General features: G+C 52.1%; 9 protein-coding genes across 9 annotated transcripts; 6 read left to right on the top strand and 3 right to left on the bottom strand.

Annotated features, from left to right (window-relative positions):
- Positions 1–143: 143 nt before the first annotated feature.
- On the bottom strand, positions 144–2,504 carry BKA58DRAFT_452886 (CoA-transferase family III domain-containing protein; the record flags this gene model as incomplete). Its single annotated transcript, XM_046174437.1, has 3 exons — positions 1,715–2,504; positions 553–1,642; positions 144–503 (listed from the first exon to the last, which is right to left on the bottom strand). Exons 1-3 carry the CDS (start codon positions 2,014–2,016, stop codon positions 144–146), a joined length of 1,752 nt encoding a protein of 583 aa, XP_046029524.1. The 5' UTR covers positions 2,017–2,504.
- BKA58DRAFT_101310 (uncharacterized protein) lies at positions 2,408–4,705 on the top strand. The gene is made up of 4 exons (XM_046163734.1): positions 2,408–2,646; positions 2,692–2,945; positions 3,005–3,627; positions 3,694–4,705. The coding sequence occupies exons 1-4, from the start codon at positions 2,562–2,564 to the stop codon at positions 4,685–4,687; spliced, it is 1,956 nt and encodes a 651-aa protein (XP_046029523.1). The 5' UTR covers positions 2,408–2,561; the 3' UTR covers positions 4,688–4,705.
- A 163-nt stretch (positions 4,706–4,868) lies between these two features.
- Positions 4,869–6,455, top strand: BKA58DRAFT_377822 (uncharacterized protein). Its single transcript, XM_046169643.1, has one exon. It carries the CDS (start codon positions 5,025–5,027, stop codon positions 6,240–6,242), a length of 1,218 nt encoding a protein of 405 aa, XP_046029522.1. The 5' UTR covers positions 4,869–5,024; the 3' UTR covers positions 6,243–6,455.
- Positions 6,456–6,478: 23 nt separating this feature from the next.
- Positions 6,479–7,316, top strand: BKA58DRAFT_466338 (uncharacterized protein; the record flags this gene model as incomplete). The annotated part of the gene is made up of 2 exons (XM_046175009.1): positions 6,479–7,120; positions 7,173–7,316. 2 exons carry the CDS (start codon positions 6,479–6,481, stop codon positions 7,263–7,265), a joined length of 735 nt encoding a protein of 244 aa, XP_046029521.1. The 3' UTR covers positions 7,266–7,316.
- A 1-nt stretch (position 7,317) lies between these two features.
- On the bottom strand, positions 7,318–8,840 carry BKA58DRAFT_377818 (uncharacterized protein). The gene is made up of 4 exons (XM_046169642.1): positions 8,263–8,840; positions 8,007–8,195; positions 7,666–7,949; positions 7,318–7,612 (listed from the first exon to the last, which is right to left on the bottom strand). Exons 1-4 carry the CDS (start codon positions 8,710–8,712, stop codon positions 7,498–7,500), a joined length of 1,038 nt encoding a protein of 345 aa, XP_046029520.1. The 5' UTR covers positions 8,713–8,840; the 3' UTR covers positions 7,318–7,497.
- Positions 8,841–9,517: 677 nt separating this feature from the next.
- On the top strand, positions 9,518–12,730 carry BKA58DRAFT_101153 (uncharacterized protein). Its single transcript, XM_046163730.1, has 3 exons — positions 9,518–10,164; positions 10,244–12,467; positions 12,519–12,730. The coding sequence occupies exons 1-3, from the start codon at positions 9,638–9,640 to the stop codon at positions 12,654–12,656; spliced, it is 2,889 nt and encodes a 962-aa protein (XP_046029519.1). The 5' UTR covers positions 9,518–9,637; the 3' UTR covers positions 12,657–12,730.
- A 1,975-nt stretch (positions 12,731–14,705) lies between these two features.
- On the top strand, positions 14,706–17,775 carry BKA58DRAFT_101217 (tRNAHis guanylyltransferase-domain-containing protein). Its single transcript, XM_046163732.1, has 7 exons — positions 14,706–14,857; positions 14,940–15,029; positions 15,194–15,325; positions 15,464–15,508; positions 15,582–15,754; positions 15,857–16,050; positions 16,106–17,775. The coding sequence occupies exons 1-7, from the start codon at positions 14,844–14,846 to the stop codon at positions 17,654–17,656; spliced, it is 2,199 nt and encodes a 732-aa protein (XP_046029518.1). The 5' UTR covers positions 14,706–14,843; the 3' UTR covers positions 17,657–17,775.
- Positions 17,776–18,294: 519 nt separating this feature from the next.
- Positions 18,295–19,100, bottom strand: BKA58DRAFT_398704 (uncharacterized protein; the record flags this gene model as incomplete). Its single annotated transcript, XM_046171501.1, has 2 exons — positions 18,295–18,831; positions 18,888–19,100. The coding sequence occupies 2 exons, from the start codon at positions 19,098–19,100 to the stop codon at positions 18,295–18,297; spliced, it is 750 nt and encodes a 249-aa protein (XP_046029517.1).
- Positions 19,101–20,018: 918 nt separating this feature from the next.
- On the top strand, positions 20,019–21,343 carry BKA58DRAFT_308398 (Metallo-dependent phosphatase-like protein; the record flags this gene model as incomplete). The annotated part of the gene is made up of 3 exons (XM_046167201.1): positions 20,019–20,178; positions 20,242–20,726; positions 20,774–21,343. 3 exons carry the CDS (start codon positions 20,019–20,021, stop codon positions 21,341–21,343), a joined length of 1,215 nt encoding a protein of 404 aa, XP_046029516.1.
- Positions 21,344–21,566: the final 223 nt, after the last annotated feature.

Below are 21,566 nucleotides of genomic sequence, written 5' to 3'. Positions count from 1 at the left end.
TCTCACTTTGGCATCTCAGCCCTCGTTGCGCCTACCGCATTTCGGGATTTCGCTTGTACAAAACAGAGTCACATGTGTCAACAAACTCACATCCACAATTAGTCCTGCTGTGGCTATCGTCTGGCCCATAAGAAGATGACTCATTACCCGACAATCTCAGTCATCAGATTCTTCGGCCACGCCGGCTTATCGACACCATTTCCTCGCGTCCCTACATTGTACCCCAACTTCACATTTCCTTGTGGGTATTGGATGATCGGCTTGACCCCCTTTATGTCCTTGCCGATCGCGCCCGCATGTCGCATCTCAAAGAAGTCGGGCTTGAATAGCACGGATCCCGAATTCTTGAATAGCATCTTCATGAAGAGCGGCAGTGTATACTGCATGTTGTGGTGATGGCGGAAAACTTGGCGTCCATTGCGTGTCCAGACATCTTCCCAAACGTCTGTGGGATAAGTGCTGACGCTGTTTACTAACCATTGGGAATAGTAGTTCAAAGCGATCTGTAAACATTAGCATCCAGTACGCTCCCGTAATGGGGTGCTGACTTACATCGACTTTGTAAGAACCACCTTCAGCGCCCCTTCGAATTATCGCGTTCAAGACGGCGATGACACCAGAAGTACCAGTGCAGAAGTCGCTGTTAGGAAAGACAGGTGTGACGGGCTCGTCATTGCCCATGGCTCGTCCAAACTCCATCGATACGCCACAGCACGCGTCGGAGATTTGCTGCCACCCGCTGCGATACGACCAAGGACCATACCAGCCATAACAGTTCTCCCGCACAACGATAAGACCTCGCTCTCGATCCTTCGTCAGGTCTAGTAGGCCTTCGGGCGAGAAGCCATATTTATCCAACACACCAGGCCGATAACCTTGTACTACAACATCGGCTTCTCGGACCAGAGCGCGCAGCTTCTCTCTATCCTCTTCTTTCCGGAAATCCAGATGCGCGTTCCACTTTCCCCAGCTAAGATCGACGTGTAACATGGACATGTCGGTAACGTGCTCAGCTGTTACTCGCATCACCGAAGCACCCAGTTCGGCGAGGCCTCGGGTTAGAGCTGGAGCAGCAATGACGCGGGTCAGGTCGACGACTTTGAGACCTGCGAGTGGCCTCTTTACACCTGTCTCCGAGCTATCTGGCCACCAGCACGCCGGCTGTTTCTGATTCTTGACATCGTGGATTTCGTAGAGGCCTACATGGGCATTCGCTTTTCCATGCTCGCTTTTCTTAAACTCTTCGGTTGTCCAGCAGATCGTACCAGCTTGCTTGTACACATCCGACGCCAACCGTTGCATCTCGTCGGATTCGATACCTGCTAGCTTCTCTTCGTATGGTTTCCATGGATCCTTCGACTCAGCTATGTCCATGTTATGCGGTAATCCGACACTCTCTTGCGTGGGTTCAGGATTCATGGAGCCATGGAGATGGAAGTATCTTCCATCTTTGCACTGGTAGATGTTCGTAGCCGCTACGCGATACGGAGTCCTACTCAGATCATGCAAATCGCAGTTCTTGAAATATCTATTGTATGCGTCCGAACCCTTCGCGAATGGTTTGGTCAAGAACTCGATGTTCTCGCCATCGGGTTCGATGACGTTCAGTAAGATCGACATGAAGAAGAGTTGCGCGTGGTCGCTTTTCACGGACACGCGTTAGCTACTCGATTGCAACAATGCCTGGTAATAGAACTCGAACATAAAGGCTTACGTATCAATGACGGCTTCTTGGGGTTCCAGTCCGTATTTCCTCTTCAAAAGGACGTTGATCATGGCAGCTTCTAGCCCCTTGAGTGCCGAGATGCTTTCGGCGAAGCGCCAGTTGATGGGTATGCTGGGCTTATCGGTGCCCTTGAACTGAACTTTCTTCGCGCATTCTGCGATACCGGTGGGTAACGTGGGAGCGATGAGGGGATTGCTTAATATGCCCTTCTCGAAGATGTTTTGCGTCTCGCGAGGGACAGAGTAGTCCTTGTGGCTACCATTCGTGCCATTAGTGTGGCCGTTCGTCATAGTGTTCGTCGTTTCCAACAGTATTAGAGCTTTGAATTTGACTTGAGAAAACCGAGAGAGTTGCTATGAGACGCGGATAGCATGAGCTTTATCACTTTCGCTCTCCGAAACAAGTCCCACCCAACCCACTCAGCTCCTCGGTGGCCTTGTACGACGGTGCAAGCAACGCCAATCGGCGCACCAGCTTCATCATCCCAATCGTCACCGGTCTTACTCAAGCATTGCCGATCATGGTAGATGGACGGCAATTCGTTTTCGGCCCTCGGGCGAGTAAGTCGACTAGCTCAATCTACCCGACAAGGTGGGGTATCACCCCGCAATCTGGATACACGTTACGCAAGAAGAGGATCAGGTCTGTTGGCATAGCAGCCTGATGTGGAAATGTTTGTAATTGGAAGTCTGGTGGGTGGATTTAAGTTGCGGTTGTATCGCGATAATGCAAGTCTGCTTTACGCGCATCCGCATGCGTTAGCGACCTAATCCCAGAATACACATAAGATTGCACCACAAGCCCTCTCTCGACTATCTTTGTTGAAACAGTAGATATGGCATCGTCAGACTACAGCACGAGATGGACAGCGCAGCGCGGACGCCGTCCAGTGAGGATAGCAAACTGCTCAGGCTACAAAGGTGATACCAGCGCTACGTATGCTAAACCAGTCTGACGAACGCAAGGGGATCCCGGATATCATATGCTCTATCAAGCAGAACTAGGAGACACAGACTTCATCACAGGCGACTACCTCGCCGAGGTCAACATCGCGGAAAACGCCCAGGCACATGCAGCGGGCAAGCATCCTGGATGGGAGAAAACAGCTTGGGACGGTATCGAGCAGACGATCGACTTATTGAATGAGAAGAGGATCAAAGTCGTTGTCAATGGTGGTGCGCACAATCCGAAGGGGTTGGCCGAGAAGGTGCATGAACTCGTGAGTCTCGCCTCATCAATGTAGTCGCTACACGGGCTAGTTGACTGAGAGATGAACAGGTTGTAAGCAAAGGATATGATCTGAAGGTTGCGTACGTGTCTGGCGACAACCTAATGGACGAGATGAAGGATATCAAAGAGAAAGGTTTACCGCCGCATCTAGATTCTGACAACAGTGAGGTAACGATCGCGGACCACACGCTTGATGTCCTGAAAACCGACAAACCGATCGTCAGTGCGAACGTCTACCTCGGCGCTCGCGAAATCGTCAAAGGTCTCGAAGAAGGCGCAGACATCATTATTGCTGGTCGGGTTGCGGACGCCAGCCCCGTTATCGGCGCTGCATGGTACTGGCACTCTTGGCATGACACCGACTTCGACGCGCTTGCAGGAGCGCTGATAGCAGGTCATCTCATTGAATGCAGTGGGTACGTAACGGGCTCGAATTTTGCGGGATTCTACGAGTATCCGCTGGATGACCTGTACGACATCACTTTCGGTATCGCAGAAGTCGAAAAGAACGGAACATGCGTGATCACGAAGCATGAAGCGAGGAAAGGTTTTGTTACAGAAGACACTGTCAAGTGCCAGTTTCTATACGAGCTTCAGGGCAATGTGTATCTGAATAGCGATGTCAAGGCTATCTTGGATGAGGTTCAGGTCAAAGCTGAAGGCAAGAACAGGTACGCTCAAACATATCTCACTCACATTTCATGTTGGCAGGAGCAATCTCGCTAACAATCAGAAAGAGTTCGTTTATGGGGCGTCAAAGGCAGACCACCCCCACCCACTACGAAGCTCGCAATCTTCTATCAAGCAGGCTACCAATCTGAGATTGTCGTTAATGCAACCGGGTATGCCACGGCTGAGAAATTTGATCTCTGGGAACGCATGATCAAGTTTGGTCTGAAGCAGAAGGGGATACTAGACAGATTCGACATCTTGGAATTCCAGCGCATAGGCATGCCAGAGTCTAACCCGAAGAGCCAGCTCAGAAGTACATCGTATTGTCGGATCTTCGCGGAGAGCGGCGATCCGAACGTGAACCTGGGCCTAGCGAGTCTACTGGCAGACTTTGCGATGCAGCACTACTCAGGCTTCCATAGTACTATGGATCATCGCACAGCGATACCGAAACCGTACTTGAGCTTCTATCCAGCGATTTGGCCGCAAAACAAGCTCAATACTGCGATCAACATTCTCGAATCTGGTGAGACAAGGAAGTCGACGACTACGCCGCCACCAAAGTCGGAAGAAATTGAGAGACGGGAAAGCTACGAGACTGCGAGTCCTGTAGATCTTACATCCTTCGGCTCAACAAAGCGTGCGCGACTAGGAGACGTGGTGCTCGCCCGGTCAGGTGACAAAGGCGGTAACGCAAATATTGGCTTCTTCGTACCCACAAGCCTACCTTCCTCTTACCCAGAGTCATCGCACCTGTACGCCGAGAGTTGGGACTGGCTCCGCAGCTTTCTTACTATGCCTAAACTCAAGGAAATGTTCGGAGAAAGCTGGAGCGACAGCTTTTTCATGGAAAGAGTGGAGTTCAGAGGTATCATGGCGGTACATTTCGTAGTTTATGGGGTGTTGGGCAGAGGCGTTAGCGGGAGTAGCAGGTTGGACGCTTTCGCCAAAGGCATGGGCGACTGGTTGAGAGATGTAGAAGTCGAGGTTCCGGTGAAGTTTTTAGAAGGAAGGGTTCGCGGCAAGGCTGTGGCTGGAAGGTATGCGGGGGATGCGTGACCGAATTGCCTGATTGCCAGACGTCCATCGCGTTTTCAACGCGCATTTATTAAAGCGCGCATCCGTGATTGTGGCCGGGGTCTATGCTCCAAAGACCCTGCCAAGCCACCAACGATGACGTAGACGGTTAGGGGACAATCAAATCGGGGTTTGTCGCGCATGCACAGCCACAACAGGCCACCTTCGCTACATCACCATTCAAGTGCGCCCGCTTTCCTGGTAGTGTACCTTAACAACACTACACAGTCCTGATCAAGATCTTTTCGACTACTTCCCACATGTCCAACGAATTAGGATAGGTCGTCTTTCTGCACTGCTCTGAGTTCCCAGACCCACCATGTTCAAGAAGTTCAAGGATAAGATAAAGGGCGATGACAGCTCTTCAAGGCCGTCATATGGGACAGATCAACACAACCAGCATTCAAACAACCCTTACTACAGCTCGCCTCAAGACCAGCACCATAACATAGCGCCCACGGAGAAGTATCAAGCACCACCTGGCCCACCGCCGAACCAGGCTTCATCCTCGTCTGGGTACTCCGCTCCGCCAGGTCCTCCACCGAGCCACGGATCGTCGTCTTATACTGCTCCTCCAGGGCCTCCACCTAAACAAGAGTTTTCAGGTTACGCACCCCCGGCCGGATCACCTCCTTCGTATCCACAGCAACCCCCTCCTAGCTGGGATCCTCCGCCATATCACGACTGGACAGTCGTACCTGACACTGCACTTCTACCTCCACCACCTTCGATGGGTTACGATAGTTCTCCCACTGCTAATGCGTCTACTGAAGATGGCGATCGTGCTTTGGCTTGGACCAACATGAATCCTTTGTGGCCACCGCAGAACCTGCAGCCTAGCACTCATGCTGCGATTCAAAAGGGTCAGCTTGCTCTACTGAAAGCGCCATCCTATCTGGGCGATCTACTCCCTCAACCTCAAGCAGGCCACTGGCGTTGTCGCACCCATGCGAATTGCAGGGATTCGAGTATTCTCACGAATCTGCCCATGTACAGCGTGTTTTGGGACTCACCACTCAACACACAACGCTCCAAGACTGTCTACTTCGAACTCAAAATCCTTGGAATTGGTCGCGGTGGTTTCTCCTTCTCAGAAGCAGACGCTGGTATCGCGATAGGCTTCGTTGCGCCGCCTTACCCCACGTTCCGTCTCCCAGGTTGGGAGCGTGCCAGCCTTGGTGTGCATGGAGATGATGGAAGAAAGTACGTCAATGATGCATGGGGCGGCATCGACTTTACCTCGGCTTTCAAGCCCGGCGATACCGTGGGTATTGGTATCACCTTCTCAGTTCCGCGCAACCCGCCATCCTACGAACAGTCGCAACAGGGAAGGATGCTAGATATCGACGTGTTCTTCACGCGTAATGGAGTGAAGGAAGGTGGCTGGGATGGCAACGAGGAGCTCGACGTGCGAAGCGAGGGCGGCAACACGGGACTGAGGGGCGAATGTGATCTCTTTCCGGCGATTGGCGTGTTTGGTGGTGTGGATTTCGATGTCTTCTTTCATCCATCACAGTGGCTTTACCGCCCATACTGAGATAACCGGGGTACATGATCAAGGCTCTCAGGTAAAGGCAGTATGCACTTGCAGTGAGATAGAGGTCCTGCAACCTCACTTGTATGCCGTACGACTAATGTTAGTATATTCTTTAATCTCACAGCTTGCTTATTGGTCTCTCTATCATCTTCTGGATCCTTGAGCTAAGCTACATTCTGCAATTATAATCGATTCTTGCTATCACTCAATCAATCTCGATTTCAGAACCGATTGCCATGTCTTCAACTACACCATACTCACTTCAGGACTTTGGCTATCCGTTGATGCTCGAAGATTACGTCCCGGTTCCTCCTCTACCAACTACTGTCGCAGGTCTTTGTGGTACGTGTCATGCACCTGACGCGAGGAAAAAATGCAGCAAATGCAAGAACATCCGCTACTGCTCGCCAGCCTGTCAGAAACGCGATTGGGAGTTCAGCCATAAGCTCGTCTGCAAGCCCTACGCCAAAGCTATCAAACAACCCATCGGGGATAACGTGAGGCGCGTGTTGCACTTCCCCTTCAATTCGACCAAACCTGTCTTCTCCGTTCTCGCGTTCGATGAGGAAGATACGGTAAGCGGTCTCGAACATCACTTCCCAGGCGTGCCGGCCCAGGAGATCAAGAAACTATCATTCCACAACCGCTACTTTCCGTACTTCATCCAGATCAACTACAACATGAATGCCAGGGGAGAACATGCACTCACTGAGAACAAGAGCCTTGGACTACCGTTTCGCGGCCCAGTCGTCGTGTTGGCGTATGATCTGGAGATTGCGCTGAGTGGTCCCGCGTTGAACGCCGATACCACAATCATGCGACCATTGATGGAGTACATTCAGCTGTTGCGCGAGTATGATGGACCGAAGTTTGTTGAGGTAAGTTATTGAGAAAGGACGTTTGGGCAATGTCGCTAATTGTGCTTTGCAGCAGCCGCAGCAGAGGTATACAGAGGCAGAGTTGAACATTCTCATGGGCTCGGCTTCTATATCTGGTGAAGCAAGGAGATTGATTAGGGCGTAGTTATTGTTGATCAAAATGAGCAAGTGAGAACGGATAAGGTAAAAAGCGCTTTGCTGGAACTACGAGAAACGGGCGTTTCATGTATCAATAGGAAATACGAATTATCGACCTTTGTTGTGGTCATTCTCTTGTTCATTAGCACATTAAAGCTTCCAAGTTATCTCGTATGGGGAAGCAGCTGCGATTCTAAGCCAAGCCATGCCGCAATTTCGATTACTCTGCTCCCGATTGCTCATAGATGCTTCAGGATAAGCTCTACCTCTGCATCTGCCGCCTCCAAAATATGCTTCGGCTCATAGCCTGGCATCCAAGCTAAGCTGTAGGCCCTCTTTGCTTCAAGCCTGCATCTGTGCCTGCATTTAATATCTAGTTTATCATTCGAGCATGCGAGTAGACTTACTTTCCACCCAACTGCACTGCAACAAGCTCTTTTGGGCAACTCAAGGCCTGCGCCATCTTGTCTAGCGCTGCATCATCCGCTTTCTTGACTTCAGGGCTGTCGATTACTCCGCGTTTCGCAAGAGCTTTTGCCATCGCGGTATATATGTCGCACCAGGCCAGACTTCCGGAGGAAGCAAGATAGTACCCATTCTTGCCATGGTTTGGGTTCTTGTCGCTTAGAATGCTCTTCAGCAAGTCCACGTAGAGTTTCGAGTTATCGTCGATATGGCATACGGGCCAAGTCTGTGTAGCACGTAAGTATGCGAGTGGGTGGCTTGATGGCTATTCGACAATACCTACACAGCCTTCTGGGTTGACATCGTACACGACGCCGGCGCCCTTCGCGGCTTTGACCACAGCCGTGGTTTGGATTGAGATCTTGTTACCAAAACCCTTGCCTTCGCCGTATACGATACATGGGATAAAGATGTAGCTGCGGACTCCATATTTCTCTGCCGTTTCGATGATGACATTGTTCGTGTTCTTTGCCTTGAGGTCACATGAGTAGGAGTGACGGAGGTTTGGGCCGCGTGCACGCTAGTCGCTTCAGACATACCTGTGTCCAGAGTGGATGCGGAGCCTTGGAGCTCTTTTGTAGCTTGTACAGATCGGGATCCGTATCAGGAAGTGCTCGGTCGATAGGCATTCCCGCATGCTCACTGAACATCTTCGCGCCACTTGTGTGCAAAAAGTGCACTTCCCGGCCAGTCTGCTTCTTGACTTCTGCAAGAGCTTGTATCATGGGCACTTGCATATCGGAGTTCACAGCGTCGACAAGGAAGAATATGACGAAGATCTGCGCATCTACGATGCACTTGACAACGCTCTTCTCGTCCTGTAGAGTGAAGGTGAGAGGGTGTGCGCCATACTTCTTCACAGCTTCCGCTTGATCTTGAGATCTGACAAGGGCGTATATGTCTTTGTGCTCTGGAAGTACGGTGTTGCGCAGTTCCGCAAGCAGCGAGCCACCGAGATACCCAGAGGCGCCAGTGATGAGGACAGACATGGTGGAAAGTGGGTGAGACTTAGTATGAACGTGTCGTCAATGAAGTTTGGTTACTACATGAGAGCATGTACTTTGTGCTATACCTGTGTCAATAAATGCTAGAGTTCAACATTGGAATTCTTTGTAATGGCCTGGTTGGGTGATCGAGCGAGTAGCCGATAAGACGGCGTAGTGCTTACAAATCGTCACGTGGAACAGACATCTTGGACACCCGTGGGCGTCCCCCCGATCGTCGACTGATTGGCATGGCTGCTCCATCCGGTGAAGAGTGCGGCAATGTGAGTAGCTACGCTAGGTTCGACAGACATGATACGAGCGAGTGGGTTGCAATGCTAGAATAGTATCGGGCTTGAATGCGATGGGGGGGGGGGGGGCAGCGACGAGCGTCTAGCTACATTCGGCGAGGCTGCAAACACGGCGGGTACGGCGCCCCCTGTTCTGCCATGTCGAAAAGACGGTGATCGGTCGATGAAGAAAAAGGATCACCCGCTTGTGGCGTCGCAATGCCTGTGGAGGAGAAGGTTTGCCCCACCAAACAATAGCTGTCTTGCTGCTGCGCGGGGCTGAAATATCGTTTGCTCTCATGCAGAGTGTCTCGGAAGATGTAGATGTACAGGGTTGATACGGGGGCATGGGATTGGGTTCAAAGGGCATATGGCTCGGGGCGAGGCGATGGGATTCTCGGCAGATCGGCATGTGGGAGGGGAGGTGCGAGATGCATCTTCGATTGCGCCCCGTGCTCGCCTGCAATCGACGCCAGTACTGGCCGAGAGAAGCCCCGTCGCAGCCAAAACCAAAGCATCGCATGGGAATAAGATAACCGGGTCCTGACCGCGTCTGGTCTGCGCAAACGTCGCTTCGTCTTGAGGATGCTGCAGCCACTCTGTATCTCCCTCGCGACTGCCACCTCTGCGCCAGCAGCTACATGCAGATACTCACCCCTCCCCCCGACGAACAAGGCTTCGGCGCTCCTCCCATGAGCTCCGACGATGAATGCGCATACGATTGGACTGCCGCGCTGCCCCAGACTGACCATGTCACCTTCTTCCGCACCACGGACTGGTCGCGCAGCCGTCTGGGGCCACTGAACACATGGAGCCCGACGCTGCGCATGTTCGCAAGTTACGTCCTGGCTGATTCACGGGGAGCCTGCCTCTGGTGGGGAGAAGACATCTCCAGCCTCACTGCCATCTACAACGAGGCGTATGCGCCCATAGCCGGTGGCGCCCACCCCAACCTTATGGGCTCCCTCTTCCAGGAAGGTTATCCAGATCTCTGGCCGTCCATCAGCCAGTACTTCATCCAAGCCAAGCGAACTGGCACTGGCGTAAACTATAGCTCTGCCACGCCCACGGTTGTCGAGCGCAGGGGCTACAAAGAGGAAGCCTTTTTCTCTGGCGGCTTTGTTCCAGTAGGCATGCCTGGCGCTGTCGAAGGCTTCATGAATACGACGTGAGTTACGTGCAGTGACCAAGTTGGAAAACACGGCTCTCCTAGTTACCCATTTCCCAACCACAGCTGACACAACTAGCTATGAGGTAACAAGCCAGAAGCTCGCAGACCGCCGTACTGCCTGCCTGAACACACTCGCCTCCATCCCCTCACAATGTGTTGACGCCGTCTGCTCCCACGTCCTTACCACACTCGAAACCAATGCCAACGACGTGCCCATGGCCATTCTATACCGAATGGACGCAACCCCAGGCTCGAACAATTTGATACTCCATGGCCAGTTCGGTTTACCCGAGGGGCACAGCCTTGTCGTTGAGACAGCCACCATCGATAGTGAGCAGGGCCTAATTCCTGATCTGCGACGAGCTGGAATAGACACCATGCTCATCGAGTGTGACGACCGGTTTCTGACTACCTCTTGGAGAGGTTGGGGTGCACCGTCTAAGCAGATCGTCATATTACCCATCATGTGTGGAACGCGCCTCTTTGGCTACCTAGTCTTCGGCACCAATCCATACCGCCCTCACGACGATATATGCAAGCAATTTATTCAGGACTTAGGCCGCATGGTTTCAAGTATCATATCTTCTGCCGATGGCAACGAGTCCAGCAAAAAGCGTCAAGAGCAGCTCGAGGCTGACTTGGCTTTCAGTGATCTCAAGCTACGCCACCTGATTGATCACGCGTCTGTGGGCATGTGCCATGTATCTCTGGATGGCTACATGCTATGGGCTAACGATCATTATTATGAGCTAGCCGGGAAGTCCCCTTCGGAGCATGCAGTCGGCCTCGCCTTCCTTGACGCCTACCACGAGGATGATCGGGTAAAAGCTGACGGTGTCTGGGAACGTCTGATCAGAGGCGCCGACCACGTCACAGCCGACTTGCGCATGAAGCGCATGTACACGCCTCCTACTGGAGATCCCGAGCCCGCCCAGCTCCAGGTCCTGGCCTTCCCGTATCGCGACGAGCATGGAAGCGTGAGAAGCGTAATGGCTTGTACGACGGACATTAGCAGGCTGTGCTGGGCGCAGACCTTCCAGGCCCGATTAGCCGCCGAAGCAAGAGAAGCAAAAAGACAGCAGGAAGCCTTCATTGACGTAGTTTCACACGAAATGCGGAACCCATTGAGCGCCATCGTACATTGCGCAGATGCGATTGCCAACGCGATTGTCGAGTGCCAGACGCAGCTGGCCGATATACCTGTACCGTGTCTCGATACTCTTAATGACAACATACAAAGCGCAAACGTCATCATGCAATGTGCAAATCATCAGAAGCGTATCATCGACGATGTACTTACTTTGAGTAAGCTCGACTCCATGCTCTTGTCCATCACGCCTGTCGCAGTCAAGCCCGCAAAGCTCGTGGATTCCATCGTCAACATCTTCCAAGCTGAGATGAAGACGCACAACATCTCCTACAGTATCACACCAGACACGTCATTCTTGAGCCTAGGCATTGACCACCTTCATCTGGATCCGTCCCGCGTGACACAAGTCTTCATCAATCTACTGACGAATGCCATCAAGTTCGTCAAGCCATCGAAAGAGCCAGCCCTCTCCATCCGCTACGGCGCTAGCACATCAGATCCTCGCGACCTCTTTCCAAGAGACATGTTCTGGGCTACTGAAGGCAAGCAAGACGGCGATGTCACGAGCAACCCAGACTGGGGCACCGGTGAAGAGATCTATCTGGCATTCACCGTCAAAGACTCGGGCATTGGCTTGCAAGAGAAGGAAATTCACAAGATTTTCGAGCGCTTCCGCCAGGCAAACGTGAAGACGCATGTCAAATACGGGGGCAGTGGGCTTGGTCTATTCATCTCGAAGGAGCTTACCGAGAAGCAAGGTGGCGAAATAGGCGTGTCATCTGTCCTGGGCCACGGTTCGACTTTTGGATTCTACGTCAAGACGCGAAGAGTAGAATGGAAGCCCAGGACCCTCAAAGAGATGTTTCAACAAACCGGCAACGAGGAGGCGGCAATGCGGCAACTCCACGTACTGTTGGTGGAAGACAATCTTATCAATCAGCAAGTTCTCGGCAAGCAACTTAAGAAAGCGGGATGCCATGTTTCTGTCGCAAACCATGGTTTGGAGGCTCTCGAGATAATGGAAAGAGAAACGTTTGACATTGTCTTGATGGATCTGGAGATGCCGGTGCTTGATGGACTTGGTGCCATGCGCGAAATTCGGAAAAGGGAACACGAGCAGGGGGTGCTGTCTTCTGAACGCTTGCCTGTGATCGCCGTCACGGCGAATGTCCGGAAAGAACAAATTGATACTGCTCTTGCTGCTGGAGCAGTAAGTATACGTTATTCTTCGAAAGTAATTTCGTGCTAACAGGTTGTACAGGATCGCATCATGCAAAAGCCGTTCAAAGCAGCCGACTTGGTGTTGATGATGAAATCCTTGATGCCGCAATTAGCGCCTTTGTCAATCGAACCTCCAACACCAGGCCTCGGCCTCCGGTCCAATGCGTTGGTACCTTGATCTGGGTTCCTTCAACCCCTTTTCTTGAAATCATTCGGCACCCCAATCATTGGACCAGAGGTTTTCCACCACCTCGTCTCCCATCTCAAAGCGGTCCCTGGAGAACCCAATGCGACGCTACGGAAGGGGCAAGAATCGTGTGTTCTTGTCATGCAGTCCACAGCTGCGCATCGAACTCTCTGCGTCTCCCGTTCCTATTGGGATATGCAATCATCGCCTGGTGGCACCCGTACAGGTTAGTTGAGTTCTCATATAAACTCATCTGCAAAAGTACTTTACGAAACATCATCAGCCGGTCTAAGTGTGGCCGCATGAGATACCACGTACGCCGTTTTTTTTTTAGACGCCAGACGACTATATCTCATAGTCCACTGAGCAGTACGGTGCACAAGGTCAGGGGAAAGAAGATTGGTGTATGAGAGAGCGATGGGGTTGACAGACGATACACAGTAGTAGCGAACGACATTGTGGACATGATGTCGAGAACCCTTGAACTTTTCGAGGAAAATGAACGTCCTGCAACATGCTTCCAACTTGATCTCGACGATGAACCATCCTCATGAGCCGTCTGATCACAGAGTCATTTCGAAGACTCATCGCCGTACCGCGGATGCAAACAGAGACATGCCAGCTCAGAATTCGTCGGCAAAGATTCATCACATACCCAACCACCCAAAATATCACCCAAAGTCGTTGCAATTAGATCATCATGAGTCAAGCGCTACGTTGTACATGCTGTTGTCCGGTGAAATGATAGTAACAGGCATGGACTGACCACGTCATAGACTAACACCGCTAATATCGCCAATACCCGTCGTGTAAGAACTAGATAGAAAATCTTGGCCACTACGTTTGTTCTCCGCCGAGCCGTGCGAACGGCCCTTTTCACATGCTGTCTTTGGAACAGATATATGCCAAGACACGAGATCGACCGACGATCTAAAGTTCAGATGTGTGCGACGGGACCTGCAGTGAATAGCGGAGAATAACAAGGCCGAGATCGATGTTCTCATGCGCCGGCCGGGCCTTTTGTTTGCGGTAATGCCTGGTGCTAGTAAGAATTAATTGTAATTGTGAGTATGAAGATCGCTTAGTGGCTGACGCACTTTGGTGACCACTACCAGGAAAATACTCTCGCTAGGCAATCGCTAAAGGAAGAGGACAAAGCTCAGGAAGAACGGACAAGGGTGCAGATATCATGCTGCTGTATAGACCCCTACAGTCTTTTGGGCATACACCATACGATCGAGACCTGGTTCCAACAACCTGGATCCTCAACGCGGCGGTTTGGCGAACACGCTGCTGCAGATTCCGGAGGTTGAGACGTATATTGTGGCGATGGAGGCTATAGAACCGGTGGATAGGAGCTACCCGGAAAGATTTCGGTAGTGTTTGTATACATTGCATGGTGTTGTTGTTTGAGGATGGCGTAGCGGCTGGCCTTAGTTGGATTCCTAAAGAACCGGTGTCCCGTATGCGTCAGGCTACGCCATCTCTCCCAGCATGAAGCCCGTAGCAGGTGCCACACGTGGCGGTTATTTGCGAGAAGCACAGGCACGCGTCTGAGCACATTCACCGCTCGCTCCGCTCCGGCAACTACGTATGGGTCGGGAGATGCCGCACGTCCGAGTGCTTCATGCGTCCGTCTGTGCGATGAGGGGGAAATGCTAGAGTGGCTTGGCGCAAGGACGCGTGCAACTCTGCTTTGTACACTGAAGCTCTTTCTCTTGGTGCATGAAAGAGATAAGGTGGTGGTCGTGTGTCGGCGAGCACTTCGCCTTGTTGGAATGGAAGGCGTGGGCCCGAGCGCCAGAGATCGTCCGGAACGGAGTGTGGGGACTCATCCCATGTTCAAAGACTTTGCAACCCGCGGGTAACCCACGCAATGCATGATAGCCAGTTCGGAGCATGCCAATTGCGCGCCCGTTATCCGCGCTTCAGTCGGCTCGAGAAGCTTGTCGCGGTAGCTGCATTGCATCTGCGCACCTGAAACACCGTCTTTTGCTGTGCTGCACACCGGGTTAGCCTAAGCCCCGGACTCTCAGCCTTCAAAACCACACTTACGCACTCCTGAGCAGCAAACAAGCTCACGCTGACGTTTGTCGTCTTCTTGTCTTCCATCGCCCAAAGACTATGCCGTGCGCCTGTGCAGGGGCAGAAAGGTTGTTATCTGCAGAGTGGCCATAAATGGCGAACAGCAAGTGAGTAATCAATAGCTTTTCGAGCGGGTGGGGAAGCTGGTCGCCTGCACGAGCTCACCGGACCTCAACTAACGAACTTCAGATACGAATATGTGCGCGGGTTCGAGCAGCCCGACAACCTAATCCCCAACACCTGGATCGTAGTGCGGATAGACGGACGTGGCTTTTCCAAGTACGCTCACCAATTCTCTCTCCCTCACTTACGCCGTGGCAAACTTTCTTGGTCCGGAATATGCAGGTACCCGTCACCATGTTGCATGAACGGAATTGCTGCCCCAGGCCAACATCTCGGCTATTGTACGCCAACAAGGGCCATTGTTAACAATGCGCAAACAGGTTTACGTCCAAATATGAGTTCCTCAAGCCAAACGACAAGAATGGCCTTGATGTCATGAATGCTGCAGCCGTAGCGGTCATGAAGGAACTACCCGACCTTGTCCTTGCATTTGGCAACAGCGACGAATACAGGTATGTGGCATTCTTTTATTCGAGCACCTTGTGTTTGAGATTGATTATGCCTCCATCGAGCTGCCCAATGTTCCCAGCGACGTATACACAGGGGTGGGGCAGCATGTTTCGGGGCTGCTTAGCTGACGTGGGTCGCAGTTTCGTCTTTCACAAGGACTGTGCCTTATTCGAACGACGAGCCAGGTACGGGAATCCTCCCATTGGTGCAACTTTATCATCTCCGGTGGCCGTTCGTCCAGAACTAATCCCCGTTTAGCAAACTGACTACGACGATTGTCTCGACTTTCACTGCTTACTATGTGTATTCTTGGTCAACATACTTTCCGGATAAGCCACTTACACCACCCCTACCGACATTCGATGGGCGTGCAGTGTTGTACCCAAGCGATCGCAACCTTCGGGACTATATGAGCTGGCGGCAAGTCGATTGTAAGTATTTGACGCATCACGTTCATCCTGCCTTCTCTCGTTAGACTCGGTCTTTTGCTTGGTCTTGGTGTCAGTTGTAGAGAGGATCTGACCATCGTGCAGGTCATATCAACAATCTATACAACACCACTTTCTGGACACTTGTTCAGCAAGGTGGCATGGGAGCGCGAGAAGCAGAGCAAAGACTCAAAGGCACAGTGTCATCCGACAAGAACGAGATTTTGTTCAAGGAGTTCGGGATCAACTACAACAACGAACCAGAGTGCTTCAAGAAAGGCACGGTGTTGTACAGAGACGTAAGATATGCTTCAGCAACATCAATATCCACGTTCACGTATCTAATGGTGACAGTTCTTCTCTACCCCACCAACCAAGGAATTGTCGTCGCCCGTGCTAGCGGACTTCCCAACGCCGCCGATAGCTCAGCCAACACCAAAGCGAGCATCCAATCACCAGGCATCACAGTCCATTGAGAGGTCCATTCCTTATCTGCCGGACAAAAGAGAGATGATGGAGAACCCGGGTCTATGTAGACGTCCAACCTTTCTCTCCACAACATCAACGCCATCACCGCCGCCATCACCACCTACCATGTCAAGATCAGCATTCCCCAACCCACTCAGGTCCAATCCGATTGGCTCCGATGGTGAAGGTCATATGCCAGGCTCGTCCATGCCGCTTTCTCCACCAACAACTGCCACCTGGAACAACAATGGTTCCTTGAACGGCAAGCAACACCTACCCTCGTTGACGCCTTTGCCGCTGTCCCCACCAATATTGAAGCCAAGCAGCAAACCTCCGATGTCATTGAGCCAACCAAATCCGACAACACGCACCAACTTTTCCCCAGTGACACCACAGGGCGATTTCCCCGCAGATTATCCTATAGCAGGCTATCGCCACCAAGCAACTACAGCGGCCAGTCATGGATTTTCCCACTCAGCTTCTGCTTCTTTGACAACTTCATATCCACCTCAAGTGAAGCCTTCACGAGTCAAACAACGATCGCCGAGCCAGCCTTCACTGCCATCGTATTTTGCATCGTCTAGCGCACCTGCAGTCAAGCCCCCGTCTATACCACTGCGGATATCTAGCATTCCTGCCAACAGCAAGCCGCGCAAGCTGTCTTTACCGGTCCATCGATCGACAACAACACTCAAAGCCACGAGAGATAGTTCGGACGAGAAGGAGAGCATTGTTAGTCCCCGAGATACAACATCGACACCGCCCCGCAAAGTCAGCCCGCCGATTCAAAAGAACAAGGCTCTGCCCAGCCCGCCAATGAGCGCAGAAGAGGAGATGCGCACGCGAGAGAAGGTCAAGGGAAACAGCCCACGGCAAGACTGGGGCAAGTACGCCATCAACGGCAGTGAGTCGCCTCAGCGAAGGCCGAGCGACTCAGACAACAGAGCGGGCCAAGGCTGGGGCGACGCCCAAGATCACATCTCCCACCCAGGTATCGCAGAACTCCACGCCTTTTCCACACCAACACAGTCTGCGCCTACCTCAGCAACCTTGCCGTACCCTCATTCAGGCCCTGATCTCCACACCCTGATATCCTCAACATCCACCGCAGGACCAAGTTCCCAGCCCTTTCCCACCAGCCGCCCGTCCACCAGCAGCCGCAACAAAGACACCAGCATACCCAAACCCTCCAAGTCCAACTCTTCGAAGACCAGGCCGGATAAAGGCAAGCAGCCACAGTCGGAAACGAATGGTAAGGCTGCAGCTACTGCGCCTCAACAGGCGAATGAAGGACGGCCGGTACCCATGAGTCGTACGCAGAGGGATAAAGATAGGAAGAAGCGGAGTAAGGCGACTGTGCTGATGGAACATGTGGATATCATCAAGGACGAGTTCTGGGAGAAGAGGCCCTGGATTCTGAGTGGGAAGACGGGTTGAGTTGGCTACGCGAGGTGATTCATCGACAAACTTCAGTTTTTTGTAGGGTTTTTTTTTGTTGATGAGCTTGGTGGGTTTTCTTTCTCTTCTGGATTCATGATGATGATTTTACGATGGGGTTGTTGTGACGATTGGTGGAACGAAGCGGTGTATGATAGCGGGGATGAGATGGGGGTGAGATGTAAGATTCGGAGATTGTTCATGTTGTTTATTTGAGTGATCGAATAATACTCGTCTGTTACGACATCGCGATATTGGTACAATGCACTGTTTCGCATGTTTGACATGCGTCTAGAAGATCCAACTCTGCTGTGTTTTGCTTCCTGGTCATTTCCCTGTCCCGCTGCTCATGCCGTGGTCCTTGCTTTGCGTTTAGACTACCTTTTCTGTGGCAGTCGTCAACAGCCCCTGCAGACTTTGGTAGCACTTGTGTGACGATAGTGCCCGGCTCATCGAAGATGTATCGGCGGGGTATAGCTTCTCGAGCCATGATGCCTTTTACTTCTGTTCTCCAGACAGCTCCCGCATGCGCTTCGACAGCCGGTTGACCCTTACAAGGCTGCGAGCGTCTTGCGCCGACCCTGACAGGGACGTGGTCGTCTACTGTTCTCTCCATCTACACTATTCTATCATCGTTGTTATTGCGCCTTGTTGCTCTTCTTCTCCTTTTTATCTGACTTCGATTTCTTCTCCTTGATGACTTCGACCGGCTTGGGGGCACGCGTTTCTGCCTTCTTCTGGATACGACGGAGGACGTATTGCTCGAGTGTCTGGCCCTTTGCTTTCGCGCGTGTCTCGTAATCGGCCTTTTCTTCGGTTCTCAGCTTCGCAAGCTTCCTCGTTACAGCCTTCAGGTCTTTGCCCGTGACGGCCACCGGACTTTGTTCATGCTTCGATTCGACCACGTCGCTCTTCAACTTCTTGCTAATTGCAGCATCTCCCTCCTCTCGCTTGCGCTTCTTCTTTTTCTTGTCCGAAAGCCCCTTGGTAGGCGCGGGCGTTTCAGTGTCGGATGCGGATGTAGGAGGCGTGCTTGCGCCGGAAGCGGGATTCGACGCGTCTGTGGTGGTCGCTGAGGCGTCTCCAATCGTACCTCCAATCAACTCGCCCTTTACGAAGAAGCCATAGAGGCCACCGCGATAGATGCCTTGCGTTCGGATCTGGTCGAGCGTGCTCTGGGCGGGAAGTTAGCCGTTTGATCGCGCAGGCGCAGTGGGACATGACTGCATACATCCTTGCCTGTACCAATGCTCTGCAGGCTCTGGTCGAACGCGCGCAACCACCACTGGTCGTCTGTCGTATGCGCCGCCTTCTTCTTGCCGAGTCCCAGCTGGTCGTTCTTGTGCGCGATGAGAAGCGGCTTCTTGATGCCGCGGCCGGTTTGGTCGAGAGAGTGACCCGAGCCCTGCCAGCCTTGCTTGCGCAGATAAGCCTCGGCGTTCATGGCAGCTGAGGTGAAGGACTGATCCCCAACTTCGCTTCTGGAAATTTTGGTGGGGAAGTCTTGGCTAGCGCGACCGTCCAGAGCGGACCCCCGGCCATTTATTACCTGCCCACCTTCCTCCACACCTCATCGTTAAATACGCGACAACACCAAGTCAGTCCTATACAGCCATCGCTCTTGGCGTTACCTTGAATTGCATCTAATCCACGAGCACCGCATCTGAGCTGAGGTAGTGGAATGAGTAGCGTCAGCAGTATCAATTTCAACGAGAGCCGACTAACTAGTTGGGTACTGAACAAGATACTAGAACTTTGTGACGACCATTAGGGCACCTTTATGCATGAGAGGTCTTCAGCACTCCCTGGTCTTGACTTGCCTTGCGTTGGGGACCGTCAAACCTCGATTTCTTGTCAGGATGGCATTAGAACTTGCGTGATAACGAGATCCAAGGGAAATTGAGCTGAACCCCCCGACTGCCGACCCCCAACAATGCGACTTGCCTTCAATGAGTTCTGGTTGATGTTCTTTCTATGAAGCGGGTCACTGTGGTCCTCTAACGGCCAAGGTATACTATATCTGAGATCGGTGGCATCAAAGCATTTGAACGGTGCCGTTATGGCGTAAAAGTATCAACGAGACCTGAGGAGAGTTCAGTGAGTACGTCGTATTTTATTTTTTTTAGGTTTCATTTCGTGTGAGCTCTTTCCTATGACGTCGCTCGCTCTTCACTTTCGACTCGACTAGGCCGCAGGCCCCTTCCCGACTCTCACTTTGCAATTTGCAGGAGCAAATATGTCTTTCCTCATTCACTTCCTTTGCCTACAGTCTACTCACGCTTCGACTGGACTTACTTCACTTTCAGCTCGGCTACCCGCTACCTCTGAGTGTATCAACTTACAAGATCCTGCGTAACCCATCATGGCTGCTTTGAGATCTACCCAGTTGATCTGGCTGCTGGTTTCAACAGTTAGTGCCACTGTGCTTCACAGCAGGTCCGCGCCCTACTATGCAGGTATCCGATTCGCTGTGGATAGACAGCTGTCAATTACCGTCTTTAGTGATCTCCACTTCGGTGAGCGTAAGTCACCAAATCTTTCTACGTCGCATGCACCTGACACCGGCATATGCTAACCGCTTGTAGTTGAGTCTCAGCGCGGCCGTCGATACGCGGACCTCAGAACAGTTGGTGTCATGAACTCAGTCCTCGACAACGAGCAGCCCGACTTCGTCGTCCTGAACGGCGATCTCCTTTCCTGTGAGTGGGTGGCCCCTCAAGACGTAAATCCTTTGATCGATCAGATCATGGCTCCACTCGTCGCTCGCAATCTGCCTTTCGGCGCAACATTCGGCAATCATGATGCTTCCAAGACTTGCAGCACTAGTGCCATGTCTGAACACATGTGGTCGGACGTCAAGGGCAACAATGGCAAGAAACTCTCCTTCACGACGCAGTCCGTGTCTGGCGATGTCAATCAAGTCGGCTGGAGCAACTATTTCGTTCCGGTGTACAGCTCCACAGATGCGTCTGATCTGAAGATGCTGTTGTGGTTCTTCGACAGCAAAGGAGGCATGAAATATCAACCCACTGGTAACGACGTCGGCATTCCAAACTGGGTTGACGAGAAGGTATGAGACCCTTGTAATTGTTTCTCATAACATACTGATTCTTGCAGGTTGTCGGATGGTTCCGCAACACCAATAACGCCCTTCGCCAGCAATATGGCCGCGCAGTTCCTAGCATGGCTTTCGTGCACATTCCGATACAAGCTGCAGATTCTTTTCAACATAACGGGCGTTCCAGCACAGCAAACCCAGGTATCAATGAGGAAAATATAGGAAACCAGGGCGATATTTGCGATAACACTGGGAATAACTGCAAGTACGGTGGAGCCAACATCCCCTTCATGAAGGCGCTCATAGAGACAGAAAATCTCATGGCCGTTTTCTCGGGTCACGACCATGGCGTAGACTGGTGCATGAAATGGGCCAAAGACCTCCCTGACAATTCTCCTAGCCACGGGAACGGACTGAATATCTGCTTCAACCGACACTCGGGCTACGGCGGCTACACGGATTGGACACCAGGCGCGCGTCAGATCGTCGTCAACGAGGACATGTTGGATGCGAAGGTGGTCGACACGTGGATCCGTATGGAGAACGGCAAAATGTCGGGGCAGGTGTCGCTCAACTCTACTTTCGGTACCGATCGATATCCGGTGGTGGACAGGTCGAAGACCTCATAGCCTGAGCCAAAGCGACCGAGTCTGCATCAATGAGACGTTGGACGCCTGTGTCTTCTGTCTATCTCACGTTACGTGCTACGTTGCATACAGTGGAGATTTTGGAAAAGTATGATATCATCTTAGTTGATAGCTTAACTAAACATGTCTTTGTCAAATACCAGCAGAACTCAGTCCCTCAAGGTTTGTGCATGCAAGTCATGTTTATAAAGAGATGCTTGAAGTA

Source organism: Alternaria rosae, assembly GCF_020736505.1.
Source record: "Alternaria rosae strain MPI-PUGE-AT-0040 chromosome Unknown BKA58scaffold_2, whole genome shotgun sequence".
In the NCBI taxonomy this organism is placed as follows: Eukaryota; Fungi; Ascomycota; class Dothideomycetes; order Pleosporales; family Pleosporaceae; genus Alternaria; species Alternaria rosae.
The sequence above is the reverse complement of the archived record's forward strand: the minus strand, read 5'-3'. Positions and strand labels throughout refer to the sequence as shown.

Bases quoted from the DNA above. Each gene is read 5' to 3' on its own strand.
- BKA58DRAFT_101310 (XM_046163734.1), top strand. From the start codon at position 2,562: ATGGCATCGTCAGACTACAGCACGAGATGGACAGCGCAGCGCGGACGC. The intron at 2,647-2,691 runs GTGATACCAGCG...GACGAACGCAAG, and splicing joins AAACTGCTCAGGCTACAAAG to GGGATCCCGGATATCATATG. The intron at 3,628-3,693 runs GTACGCTCAAAC...ACAATCAGAAAG, and splicing joins AAAGCTGAAGGCAAGAACAG to AGTTCGTTTATGGGGCGTCA.
- BKA58DRAFT_377822 (XM_046169643.1), top strand. From the start codon at position 5,025: ATGTTCAAGAAGTTCAAGGATAAGATAAAGGGCGATGACAGCTCTTCA.
- BKA58DRAFT_377818 (XM_046169642.1), bottom strand. From the start codon at position 8,712: ATGTCTGTCCTCATCACTGGCGCCTCTGGGTATCTCGGTGGCTCGCTG. The intron at 8,196-8,262 runs GTATGTCTGAAG...TGTGACCTCAAG, and splicing joins CGCATCCACTCTGGACACAG to GCAAAGAACACGAACAATGT. The intron at 7,613-7,665 runs GTAAGTCTACTC...ATGCAGGCACAG, and splicing joins GCAGTGCAGTTGGGTGGAAA to ATGCAGGCTTGAAGCAAAGA.
- BKA58DRAFT_101153 (XM_046163730.1), top strand. From the start codon at position 9,638: ATGCAGATACTCACCCCTCCCCCCGACGAACAAGGCTTCGGCGCTCCT. The intron at 10,165-10,243 runs GTGAGTTACGTG...TGACACAACTAG, and splicing joins GAAGGCTTCATGAATACGAC to CTATGAGGTAACAAGCCAGA. The intron at 12,468-12,518 runs GTAAGTATACGT...CAGGTTGTACAG, and splicing joins CTGCTCTTGCTGCTGGAGCA to GATCGCATCATGCAAAAGCC.
- BKA58DRAFT_101217 (XM_046163732.1), top strand. The intron at 15,326-15,463 runs GTATGTGGCATT...CGTGGGTCGCAG, and splicing joins GGCAACAGCGACGAATACAG to TTTCGTCTTTCACAAGGACT. The intron at 15,509-15,581 runs GTACGGGAATCC...ATCCCCGTTTAG, and splicing joins TTATTCGAACGACGAGCCAG to CAAACTGACTACGACGATTG.